The sequence below is a fragment of the Osmerus mordax genome, chromosome 2 (assembly GCF_038355195.1).
Source record: "Osmerus mordax isolate fOsmMor3 chromosome 2, fOsmMor3.pri, whole genome shotgun sequence".
NCBI lineage: Eukaryota > Metazoa > Chordata > Actinopteri > Osmeriformes > Osmeridae > Osmerus > Osmerus mordax.
The window spans coordinates 9,137,005-9,149,500 of NC_090051.1; the positions used below are offsets into that span (position 1 = coordinate 9,137,005).

The 12,496-nt window shown below is 41.2% G+C and overlaps 1 protein-coding gene and 1 long non-coding RNA gene across 2 annotated transcripts in view; both read right to left on the reverse strand.

Moving 5' to 3' along the window:
• Positions 1-980: 980 nt before the first annotated feature.
• LOC136933510 (uncharacterized) lies at positions 981-2,998 on the reverse strand. The gene is made up of 2 exons (XR_010874808.1): positions 1,372-2,998; positions 981-1,190 (listed from the first exon to the last, which is right to left on the reverse strand). It is a non-coding gene; the product is annotated as an uncharacterized lncRNA (long non-coding RNA).
• A 4,121-nt stretch (positions 2,999-7,119) lies between these two features.
• Positions 7,120-12,496, reverse strand: part of cyp27a1.1 (cytochrome P450, family 27, subfamily A, polypeptide 1.1) — a 76,095-nt gene continuing 70,718 nt past the window's right edge. Inside the window, exon 9 of the mRNA XM_067228897.1 lies at positions 7,120-8,161. Coding sequence (XP_067084998.1) covers positions 8,042-8,161 — 120 coding nt within the window. The 3' untranslated portion in view covers positions 7,120-8,041. The remainder of the gene's footprint in view (positions 8,162-12,496) is intronic.

The following is a 12,496-nucleotide window of genomic DNA, read 5'->3' on the forward strand; positions in this document are numbered from 1 at the left end:
CAGCTTATATTGTACATTACACATCACAATTGTGTGTCATATCACAAAGTAAAATGAGTAAATAGTTATCACCCTGGCCTCTTTTCTTGTGGCGTTTCTGCAGCTGCCTTGCAGTAAAGCTATAGTTAGCCTAGCTATCCCCCAAGTTAACAGATGCTAAACGAATGTTCTGGCAAAGGTAGTCACGCGTGTTTTCGTGACGTTAGTGACGCAGTGACGTTAGTAACGTCAGTGACTGTGGCTAGCAAATTAGCCACCGTTAGCTTCACTTTTCGCCACAAAAACTTAACTGAAGCTTAAACCATGCAACGGAACGTAAATTCCAATAGAAGCAACTCAATCGCTACCAAGACGAAACTTTTGACACCTACGTTGTCTATGTAGGCCAAATATTGACTGAGTGTTAGGGGGGCAAAAAGAAATAAAAATAATAATATATATGTGAGAGAACAAAGGTTGTGCTCTCGCCGAAGGCTTGAGCACACCCAACTAGAAATTGGTAATGAAAATGGAGCAAGAAAAGAAAGTAAAGAAAAATAATTTTTCGCAAAATTAAATTGAGGTTTTAGTGTCGGAGGTTGAGTGCAACCACAAAGTTTTATTTGGAACACTTAGCGGTGTTATGACCACCAAAAAAAAGAATATGCTTTGGGAAAAGGTAGCGATTGCTGTTAACGCAGCATCTTCTCAGAGGCGCTCATTGGCAGATATAAAAAAAAAGTGGTTTGATTTAAAATCAAGTGCAAAAAAGGCCGTAGCCGCACACAGGCGAGACATTGCTGCAACTGGAGGTGGACAAGTTGAGACGAGTGTTTCTCCTATGCAATTAAGAATTGCAGCAATTATTGGAGAAACATCGCTGTCTGGAATTGTGTCAGGTGGAGACAGTGACCTAGTCGCAGGTCCTACCGTGTTCAATTCACCGGTGTCTACTCGTGGTCAGGTTGAAGGTAAGTAGAATAATTTGATTTTCAACAGTGTTGTCAATATTGTGGTCACCACTTTATTTGACAGGAAATTATAATCTGCTCTGATGCAGTAATAAAATAGTTCCATAAATTGCAGTGAGTGGAGACAGTTCTGGAGTCATCCTGGGAGAGGCAAGTATTCCCCCCACTGCGACCCACAGTGAGGCACCACGCTCCCGCGCCACATCAAGCCGTGAACCAAGGGTCCTGACAGACTCAGTCCTACAGAAACAAGACGAAATCATCAACTCCATCAAAGATATAAATGAGAAATTAACTGGCATCTGCACTGCACTCAATGACATTAACAAATCCCTACAACAACTGGTTAACTGTGCCAGTCAAATGTTAAATAAATGAGCTAAAGGCATGTGGGCTGTTCTTTTCTTGGGGAGGTACTTACTCGAAAATGTTGAATATTCTCCATCCTCCTTTGAACTGCCAAGGCATTTGGAGGTTGGAAAGGTGGTGCGTCTGGCATCGCTTCGTCGGGTTGGTCTTCCTGAACAAGTGGAATGCCATGCTTGATGGCCATGTTATGTAGTACACAACAGGCCATGACTATGTTGCAAGCCTTTTCCGGTGTATACTGCAAAGCACCCCCAGCAGATGACAAAAAGAGCCACCGGCCTTTCAGATTTCCTATTGTGCGCTCCACGATCGACCTTGTGCAACTGTGTGCAGCATTATAGGCTCTCTCCTGTGCCGTCACAGGATTGGTCAAAGGAGTCATCAGCCACGGTTTCAATGGATAACCTCTGTCTCCTACAGGGAAACCAATAGGTAAATAGAATACACTAATGGCAAGTACTTGATGCCTGGGTAATACATACCAATAAGCCATCCATCCTGAACAGCTCCCTCCTCTAAGCGAAGGCCAACGTTGCTGTTCTGCAAAATGAATGAGTCGTGCGTTCCCCCCGGCCATCTCGCCACCACATTCAACAAGTTCTTTTGCGCATCCGAGGTGATTTGCACATTAATTGAGTGGAAGCCTTTTCTGTTCACGTAATTGAACTCGTTCAGGGATGGTGCTTTAATTGCAACGTGGGTGCAGTCCACCGCTCCAATTGTGTTTGGGAAGCCGTTGACCGCAAAGAAGCCTTGTTTGACTTCTACCTGTTGTGCTACTGTATATGGGAAAAGTATGTACTGACGGGATCTACTTATTTTTATATTATTGCATTTAAAACAGCAGGCATCGTTAGGCTGATGGAGGGTTGTGAGATGCCAGACCGATCAGCAAGCTCATGCTGAAAAGTGCCCGTCGCCAAGATACCCAAGGTGGATAGCACCTGAATGTGCACTGGAATGGCATTCGTTCTCCTTGTTGGTCTTTCTAGAGTTGGTCTTAGATCCTCGCATAATTCCACTAAAATGGGTTTAGGGAAACGATATCTACTAATGAGCCACTCATTACTTTGTGCAAAGAAGTCATGCAAAGAAGACTCTGAAAATGCGCTCTCGGCGAAATGCGGCGGGTGCTAAATCTTCCAACACAGCTAGATCTGCCATCTTCTCTTAGATATTCCTGGTTAATTGACTGTCTTTTATAGTGGTCCACAAGCATATTGTAACATTACACTACATTACATCAATTCGCCAATATTAACAACTCCCCTTATGGTGTTCAATTAGGCTATAACATTACAATATTTCATGATTTTCATGAGAATTTTATTTCATGGAAATGCTTTCATTATTGATTTCAATCTTATAGGCCTACATAAAGTTCCCGTGTTCACAATGCAATTGCCTTGTTTCACCACTTGGAATTGTTCGTACTCAGCTACGCATAGTATTGACCATTCTTAGATTTACGCACACTTCCAAGAAATCTCTTGGCATGATAAATCACTACTTTTGCGTGGATTCATTCGTACGTGGTTGATAAATGAGGCCCCAGCTTCTCGTGGTTTGCTGCGTTGACGTCAGTCATGGCCGATCAAGCGCTGTTTGCTTACTTTACTTTATTAATAATTAAACACAATTTTAATTCAATTAAACACAATTTTAATTCAATTAAACTGTTTAGTCCGGATTTGAGCGTTGGCGAAACTGACGTATAACATACACCAGCATATTTAGCTACTTTATTAACTCTGTTGCTACGGACGGTGAAGCGATGAATAACCTGAAAAGGTCTGAGTCTTATCAGTACCTCCACAGCAATAAAGTTGGTCGCGTTTTAATAAAGGAAGTGGGACACAACCTTGTCTACCTTAAAGCAGACATAGAGCCTAGTCAGAGCCTTAAAGTCCCACATCACCATTCCTGGGTTTTAGTTTCATCGTCAGAGTGAAATACAAACGGCTGGGTGCTCATGTGTTGCTGGACCAGGGCACTAGCTACTAACCCACAAAACCTCCTATATTAACACTTGCATCCCACCTTTACTGGCAGTACTGCAACTAAATCTGTGGAGGTCTTTCGTAGCCCAAACACAAAGTACGTCGACTTTTTGTCCACAAAATGAAATGAGTACACATACGATAGTGTTTTGGGTGGTCTCTTCAAGGCTTTTCAGATACATTCTTTTGTATCCTCATCTGTTGGCAGGCGATGGAAACTGTACCGTTTGTCACAAGAACAATCCCTTTTTGTTGTGGGTGTGTGTTCAGCACACTGTCGTTGAAGCCATAGATTTAGCTAAGTCTGGTTGTTAGTACAGCCGCGAACAGCGCAACAAGTAGCCTACCAGAGTTCCGCAATGACATTTTATAACAATAATAATAACAATATAAATGACAACATATGTTTAAAAACAAACCAGTTTTAGTTAAATTATAGTTGAAATAACTTTAGAAAGAATCACTGTTGACGGCAGGCTGGGACTAACGTATAGCCAGAGAATGTCTAATATGGGGAGAACTCCTAGCCTGGCTCTGCCCTCCTACGTACTTCCGCTCAATTTTGATTTTGCTTCTGTACTAGGTCTGGCCATGAGGTAAGTAAGTCAGATGTCTACGGTTAATTTTCTACCGGCCAATCAGCGAACAGAGGGAGTGGCCGAGAACGATGACGTTGATGTCATGAGCTAGTTTGTGTTGTAGTTCCATAATGGCGGCGGAGAAAGATGCGAGCGAAGCCATTCGGTCCGTTGTAGCAACGCTGCCATAAGCTAAAGCCGGAGCAAGAACAATCCTTGCTGAGTTTAGTTGGTGGCCATGATGTTGTGGCCCTCCTCCCCACGGGGTTCGGGAAAAGTTTGATTTTACAGCTACGGTATCTAGCTCCGTTACAGTAGTGGTGAAGGAGTTGGCTAAGGCGAACGCTAGCGATTGGTTATGGCAGATCAGAGTGGCTCTGAGCAGATCCAATAGTTTTAAACTTCAACAGAGTACCCGCCTACAAGGAAGTCAATGCTTGTCAATGGAGCGAGGCCAGACTCTCTGTACAAATGAAATGTACGAGAGTCTGGTTAGGACCAGGCTAGAGAACTCCCACTCTCAGGAAACTTCCAGGTTCTGCAGTTCCACTCTAGTTCCATATGAGGGCGCTAACGGTCGACTGCAGAATGAATGGAGGTCTATGGAGCTATACCCCTCAAAATCCACTTTTCTCAGGATATAATTTTTTGTCTAGTAATTTGAATGTTGAATCCGAAAGGGGAAGTAAACAAAATACACACTGCTGGGTTTTAGATTTTTTTTAAGTCGCCTTTTGTTCTACAAAGCCTTTTAAACCTCAACCTTCTCTTGTAGGTTCTGTGCTGGCTGCACCTGACCCGCTGCTTCCACTAACACTGCATTTTCCCTGTCTCTGGCTCTCCTCTGCATAGCCACAGCTATAACAACAATCTGATCACGTTTTAACAATGACTCCCGGACGCTCTGTCTCTCAAACTGCTCTAGTTCAATTCTAGCAGCCTCTTGTTTGTCTCGCTCAAAACGTTCTAGCTCACTTTTATGTTCATCTTGTCTCTGTCTCTCAAGACGCTCCGGCTCATTCCTAGCTTCTCTATCAGAATCAGTTTTAGCTTGATCTGACCGTATTTTCTCAAGATAGACAATGCCACGTTGTCTCGTAGCTTCAGTTAACCATATCATAAACATTGGCCAGCTGACAAATTGTTTACACGTCCGACTTGTTTCCTTGTCTTTCAAAACCGCTTTTAAAGGGTCCAATATTTTTACATCAAACTTTCCCTCCAGCGGAAAAACAATGTCTCAGGTCATGATTAGTCCACGCATGCCATTTCTCAATGCTTGACACTGCTTGAATTCCATGTAAATCAAACATATATCGGGCTGGACTATTCTCAGGTAACAACATCTCTATTGCTCCCGTACTGGAAGCTAGATTACCCATACTGAATTACAATGTATCTGAATTACAATATATCTGTAAAAAATCTCATAACTGTATGTAGCCAACTCTTATGATTTACTGCAGCAAGAATCACACAGCACTTTAGAATATAGTCACAAAATCACTGTAAAACGGTCACAATATTGAAGAATAAAAGAACTACAATATCATGTGGTAGTGAACTACAAATATTGACTTTTCAATCCAAACTATTCTCGCCTTCTGGGCGCTCGATCATGGGACGCGCATACAAAGGCTCAACTTTTTAGGAACGTGCATACAATAATTTCAACTCCGTTACCTCCTGAGTAACAAAATAACTACAATTCGTGCCTGCGAGAGACGAGTTAATCAATAAACTCCCAGTCTATCTTTCCCTTAGTATTTTATTGTGTCCCTCGCTGATCATTTAATGCAAAGTTTGTCAGTTAAAATCTAACTGTCCCTTTACATTGTCAAAGTATCCCTCACTTGTTTAAAACCACTTAACCCTTAAAGGTTAGTCTCTCGCATGAAGATCAAGAGTATGGGACGTATTCTCTTAACAGATCCTTTGCCTCAGATCAAGAACACAGATTGTTTTACATACTTTTTCAATACTTCACGCGACCAGAGTTCTTGTACGCTATCAGAGTTTGCCAACTCTGACCTAGACAAAGTAAAAATAGCAAGTCAATTAATTACACAAATTTACTAAACCAAAATTCTAATATTATCTTCCTCCTGGTGAGGCCTAGCAGACTCTGGTCTGCTAAGACCAGGCTCCCAACTGAACGTCACAATAAAAGGTTCTTAAATTGTTTACGTTTCCAGAATCGCAGAGGGACAGCAGGCGCACCAAGCATAAAGCAGTCCATGAATGGGGTTTTGGAAAAGGATCCCCTTACCTTTTACATTTAGTCGACGCTCTTATCCAGAGCGACTTACAGTAAGTACAGGGACATTCCCCCGAGTCAAGTAGGGTGAAGTGCCTTGCCCAAGGACACAACGTCATTTGACACGGCCAGGAATCGAACCAGCGACCTTCTGATTACTAGCCCGCTTCCCTAACCGCTCAGCCACCTGACTCCACTTAATTAATGTGTTTTCTGACACAAAATTTATGACAATTATGTCCACAGTGAATCGGGCTAATGCATCTTTGCTGCCATGCAATGTAATAATAAAATTAAAATTAAAAAACAGTTTGTAGTGATGTGCTAGAGACAATGGGCCTCATTCACCAATATCTTCACACATAATAAGTTATTTCTTACATTTGTTCTTAAGAAAGTTCCTAAGAAAAGTCTATGTGTGATTTATGACGTGTTCCTAAACAGCAGAATTGTTCTTTTGAAGCCTCTTTACATTTTTGTTTTTTTGGGTATAGTAAATGCATGCATTTTGTTTCTTTTTTTCTTTCTTTTTTTTTTTTTTTTTTTCAGAACAAAAAAATTAATGACCCATCTCAGAGTAGCTTTATAGAATGTACGGTTACTGTATTGAAAAAAAGAAGACAGAAACATAATTGCTGCAGTAAAGGCTTCAGTTGCAACAGGACATTACTGCAAGAAATATGCAATATAGCTGCCATTTACAATATTTCATCAGTTACCCTAGCTCTGGCCCTTCTCTGAGCACCACCACACATTCTAACTCCTCTCCCTTGTCCTGGTACTTGTCTTCCTCTCCCTCGTGCAGGCATTACATATTCTTTCTTTCTTCGTGTTTCTCTGTATTGTTCTTTTTCCACATAAGATCAGCCCAAAGGGGTCCTCTTACTGTATACACCTGAGTGTTTCCGAGTTGGGAACCAGCTGTGATTTACAGTATTTGCATAACTTTAAATTAGAACGGACGAAAACGGTATAACTACTTATTTTGCGCAAACATGTCAGCTCTCAATTGTGCGTAAAGGCCGATTTATACTACTTCGTTTTCACGGACACAGGGAACGCCCTCTCCGACATGGAACGCCCTCTCCGAGCCCCTCGGAGAGCTCTACGTGCACCTCCTGATTTTCCTGACTATCCATCTGTCCGTCCGTCATTTTACGGATACCCCTTGGCTGTGATTGGTCCGTATTAAGAACCGCTTGCGTCAGGGGCGGGGTTGCCGTGATAAACAGGACGAACAGAATCCTTTGACCACCATTGCTGTAAGTTTTTACAATTCATATTTCAGCTAAACAGTACATGTAAATCAGCATCTGAATAAAAATGTGACGAGAAATGGGCAGTGTAGTTGATGAAAATGTGCGTATTTTATTGATGAAATGTCAAATTTGTAAATTTGCTCCGACTTCTCGATAACCTAGGTAAATAAACACTCGACGACGACTTACAAAAAAACGTTGCGCCACCTACTCCTCTGGCGGTGAATTGTTTTCAGCACCCACAGCCCTCGGAGTACTATAAATTCAACGAATCCGTCCGACTCCGTCCGTCTGTCTGTCCGTAACGGAGTCAGAGTAGTATAATTCGGCCTTAAGAGTGCTCTTGGGTGTGCGTAAATTCTGTTCTTACCTAAGAACAAATCCCAAATAAGAAAACATTGGTGAAAGCCAGAATCTTCGTGAAAACTGCGTACGTGGGGTGTGAGAACAAATTTGTCCGTAAGAACATTTGGTGAATGAGGCCCATTGAAATTATAAGGTCTCACCAACCCCTATTATTTTTGTCATGTCAAGTTGGAAATACTTGTCAATAGGTTGGAGTTTTGGATTGGAATTTCGCCCTGGTGCATTTCAGAACATGTCATGTGTTTAACAATCAAAGACTGGTTTAGATTCTTCTTTCCAAGAAGTGGAGATTAACTTGTCTGTCTGCTACTAAGACAGTCCGATTAAGAGCCTTCACCTCTCCAATTCTGGGGTCTGGTCTAATTTCAAACAGGTTGATTATCTGGAAAGAAAAAAGAGAAAATGTTTACTTCACAAATCAAGTTCAGTTAAGGCACTCTTATTAATTAAAAATGTCTTGCAATAGACACCATTCCGCCAAATCTAAGGAAAAAACGTCATGTCGTAGAGCAGGGGTATGGGAGCATAGGATATAAATCCTCCGATGGACAGGAAATCAAACTTGGAGTGTATGACATTTAACACTAGAAGCGCCAATCCGGTGATTAGGGTGTTCAGACATGGACGTTGTTATGGTCACTAGATGGCGCTTCTTGCACAGAGCAAAGGCACGGTCGGAAAATGAACGTGCCTTTGCCAGTCTGTCATTTATTTCCGTGTTGTTAGTTGGTGATTATTTCATTAGAGCGTTTTTTTTACATTTAGTCATTTAGCAGACGCTCTTATCCAGAGCGACTTACAGTATGTACAGGGACATTCCACCCAAGGCAAGTAGGCTGAAGTGCCTTGCCCAAGGACACAACGTCATTTGGCACCGCCGGGAATCGAACTGGCAACCTTCAGATTACTAGCCCGACTCCCTAACCGCTCAGCCATCTGACTCCCTGCGTTTGTTGTTTAGCCCTTCAATCATTCAGCAAAATGTAATGTATTGGCTAAAGGATGTCAAATACGTTGCGGGTTAGACTGCAGTTGGTCTATAGTAGCCTGACATTATCAACATTTTATATAGTCAGCTGACTTATCACGTCGTTGTCCCCTGTCAAAAGTGTGAACACACAGGGACATCATAAACATTCAATGGTCTTATTGATCCAGTTATCCTGACCAAACATGTATTGTTCTTCATTTATTGTCCAAGTATTGCAAATATGAGAGGCAAGTGTAACTTGTTTGGAAATTGTCACATTTCTTCAGAAATTGTTTTACTTTTTATTTTATTATTACTGTAACATTTGGTCCCAGTGTGGATCTCGGGTTACGCATGAGCAGTAGCACATTGTGTGCAAATTAAATTGGCATCTTTCTAATAATGCCAGGAATCTCTGTTTGTCTGCAATAATGCCAGGAATCTCTGTCTGTCTGTCTGTGTGTGTGTCTGTGTATTTTTTTGAATGGGACTTTAGGCTAGCGAGTTTCCCACGATTATCTTGAGAACCGGGGACTTTGCAAAGCATATATTTTGCAGGTGTCCATTTTATAATCCAATGGAGTGCAGTGACACGTTTGACATTGTTTGGAGAAGCATTTTGACATTTCCAAAAGATAATTTGCCGCTAGTTTCGCAATTCATCATTTTCAGCCATGTTGGGCTCATACTCCAGCTTGCTCAGAACAGAGTGGCAAGACTGGCACTTCACTGCTCTGTTAGGAGTAGTGTGGAGGTTATGCATGCCAGGCTGTCATGGATGAGGGTGGATGAAAGACTGGCATGTAGCCTTATTCTGTTTTTAAATAATGTGTATTCCTCACAGAAACCTGTCAGTTTGTATTTACAGCTATCACCTGCAAATGAGAGACATGGTTATAATACTAGACAGGCAATAAGTGGTCGCTTTACTTTTCCTCTACCCAGAACCAATGCACTTAAGAAAACAGTAATGTACAGAGCCATTGCATACTGGAATGTGCTCCCCTCATATGTGACTCTAACACGAAATAAATGTGATTTCAAAAGGAAACTTAAGGCAGCTATAATTAGAAAGGAAATTATAGTAGATTAGATTATTATTTTAGGTATTTAAGGGATTTCAGGTATTATTTTACTTTTAATGTAAATGTTGTGTTCTAAGTCTGTGTTTTTGTGATAATTGATCATGCTGTACTGCATTTTATGTATTTATATTGTATTGTAATATTTTTTGCCTGGACCCCAGGAAGAATAGTCTCCACCATGGTGTAGACTAATGGGGATCCTTAATAAAAAAATACTATACGCTTCACTAAGCATTTGGACTAATGTGCACTTGAGGTAGGAGGCTTTACGATAACTTCAGTGAATTTTGTTTCATTAATGAACTAATGCGATTAACAAAGGCATTTGCAATTGAATAAAACTAAGCGCTTTATGCACCGGAGTTTGTAGTATGGAAAATAGGGAAATTTTGCACTAAGCTAGCTTTCACAAGCCGAAAACAGGCATAAGACTGAACATTGGGCCTCATTCACCAATATCTTCCTAAGTTATTTCTTACATTTGTTCTTAAGAAAGTTCCTAAGAAAAATCTACGTGTGATTCATGACGTGTCCCTAAACAGCTGAATTGTTCGCAGGTGTGGTCTTAGAATGATGAATCCCAATATACGTAAGTTGAAAGCTTGTCCCCCGTTGCTCCTAACTTTAGCATAGGTAAACGCCCTGTTAATTCCCATAAAAGGGCATGAGATGGCAGGGCCGTGTGCACAGTCAGAGAAATGTCGAAAAGACGTGGTAAAGACGGTGGAAGCCTCGACTCCAAAAGACAGAAAAACTTTTGTAATTCTGAAGTGGAGGTACAGCTGCAAAAAGTTATCGACAAACGACACATCAGATAACATTTAGTAGCGTCAGCAGTGGATACAAAGCAGATAAAACCGATGCATGGAATGCAATTACTCATGCAGTGAACGCATTATCTGGAGAAGGGTGCATAACTGATTAAGTGACAAATATGTCACTGATATATATGGTTTAACTTTATTTTGAATTCTGAAGCAAAAAAACATATTTCAAAACATAGCCTAGAAGACAGTTGACTGTTACAAATATCTATGAGGACTGCTCTTGGTAGCCTAAAGCGTCCCAACAGGTACTCGTCACTCTCTGCAAATAAATTGGTATGGTCAAGGAAGATGTGTTCCCTCCTCAGGGCACTATCTGCAACATTTTGCAGCAGCAATAAATATGCCATTATGTTGGTGTAGTCCTAAGTGTGCAGAATAAGCCTACTTTGGGCCTATAAATACAGTGATAAGTCACTTATTATTGGATGGCAAGGTTCCCCGTTAACATAATTGATGTGAATTGAAGGCAAAGCAAGCCTAGTTTATTTATATAGGCCTAGCACAATTCATACACAATGGCAATTCAAAGTGCTTTACAAAGTGTAGTGTGTGTATTTTGTAGTGGGGTTTGCTCGTTTAAGATTAGCAATACTTAATTTATAATTAAGTATGTAGTTCTTAGGGGCACCACCTCTTATTTATTAAAGGGACAGAGGAAACCTTATTGAATAATAGCCTTCGTAATAATCAGTCTAATCTTAAGTAGTGAATTCTATGAAAGTAGAGCAGATCAGATAACGTGAGGGATAATGCGAGTATTATAAACAATGATTTATTTAAGGAAATGTAATTATAATGAACAAATACCAGAGAAGTTATAGGTTAGTTGAGAGAGTTGAGTTGAACTGTATACAGTAGGTCCTAAACTATTATGAGCGTTGGTACAAGATGGTAGGAAAAGGAATCTTTCGTTCAAGTTCCTAGCGGTCCAGTGAGTTGCTGATTGAGAAGGATAGGTCAGATGTGTCGCGAACACTTCCGGTGAATCCTTGCGAAAAAGCAACTCACTGGACCGTCTATAGGAACTTGAACGAAAGATTCCTTTGCTCTAACCGTTTGACAACAACGAATGGACCTTTGACTCTTCTTCTTCAAACTGACATTTACATTTACATACATTTATTCATTTAGCAGACGCTTTTATCCAAAGCGAATTCCAAGAGAGAGCTTTACAAAGTGCATAGGTCACTGATCATAACAACAAGATAAAACAAAACATTGCGAGTACCAAAACATGAAGCACACATTGTGAACAACCAAAATAAGTGCCAAAGGGAAGAACCATAAGAGCATGTAGTTAAACAAGTTACAATTAAACAACATGAACTGCTATAAGTGCAAGTGTACCTGTGAAAAAAGACAAGCAATAATAATAAAAAACAATATATCACAGCGAGTACAAACAATTTTAAATCAGTTACCACTAACCACAAGAGCAACAAGTCTCTGAGCAAGAGTCATTGTGATCCTTGAGGGAACTAACATCGGGTCAAGCGAACCATTCCTAAGTACCGTTGTACTCCCGGAACAAGTGCGTCTTGAGCCTTTTCTTGAAGGTGGAGAGACAGTCAGTGTCTCTGATGGAGGTGGGGAGTTGATTCCACCACTGGGGGGCCAGACAGAAGAAGAGCTTGTGTTGGGACCGGGCGGTCTTGAGCGGTGGGACCACCAGGCGGTTGTCTGAAGAAGACCGTAGGTGACGGGTGGGGGTGTAATGCTGCAGGAGAGACTTGATGTAGACGGGTGCAGTCCCGTTCACTGCTCGGAAGGTCAATACCAGGGTTTTGAATCTGATACGGGCCATGATAGGTAGCCAGTGGAGAGAGATGAAGAGC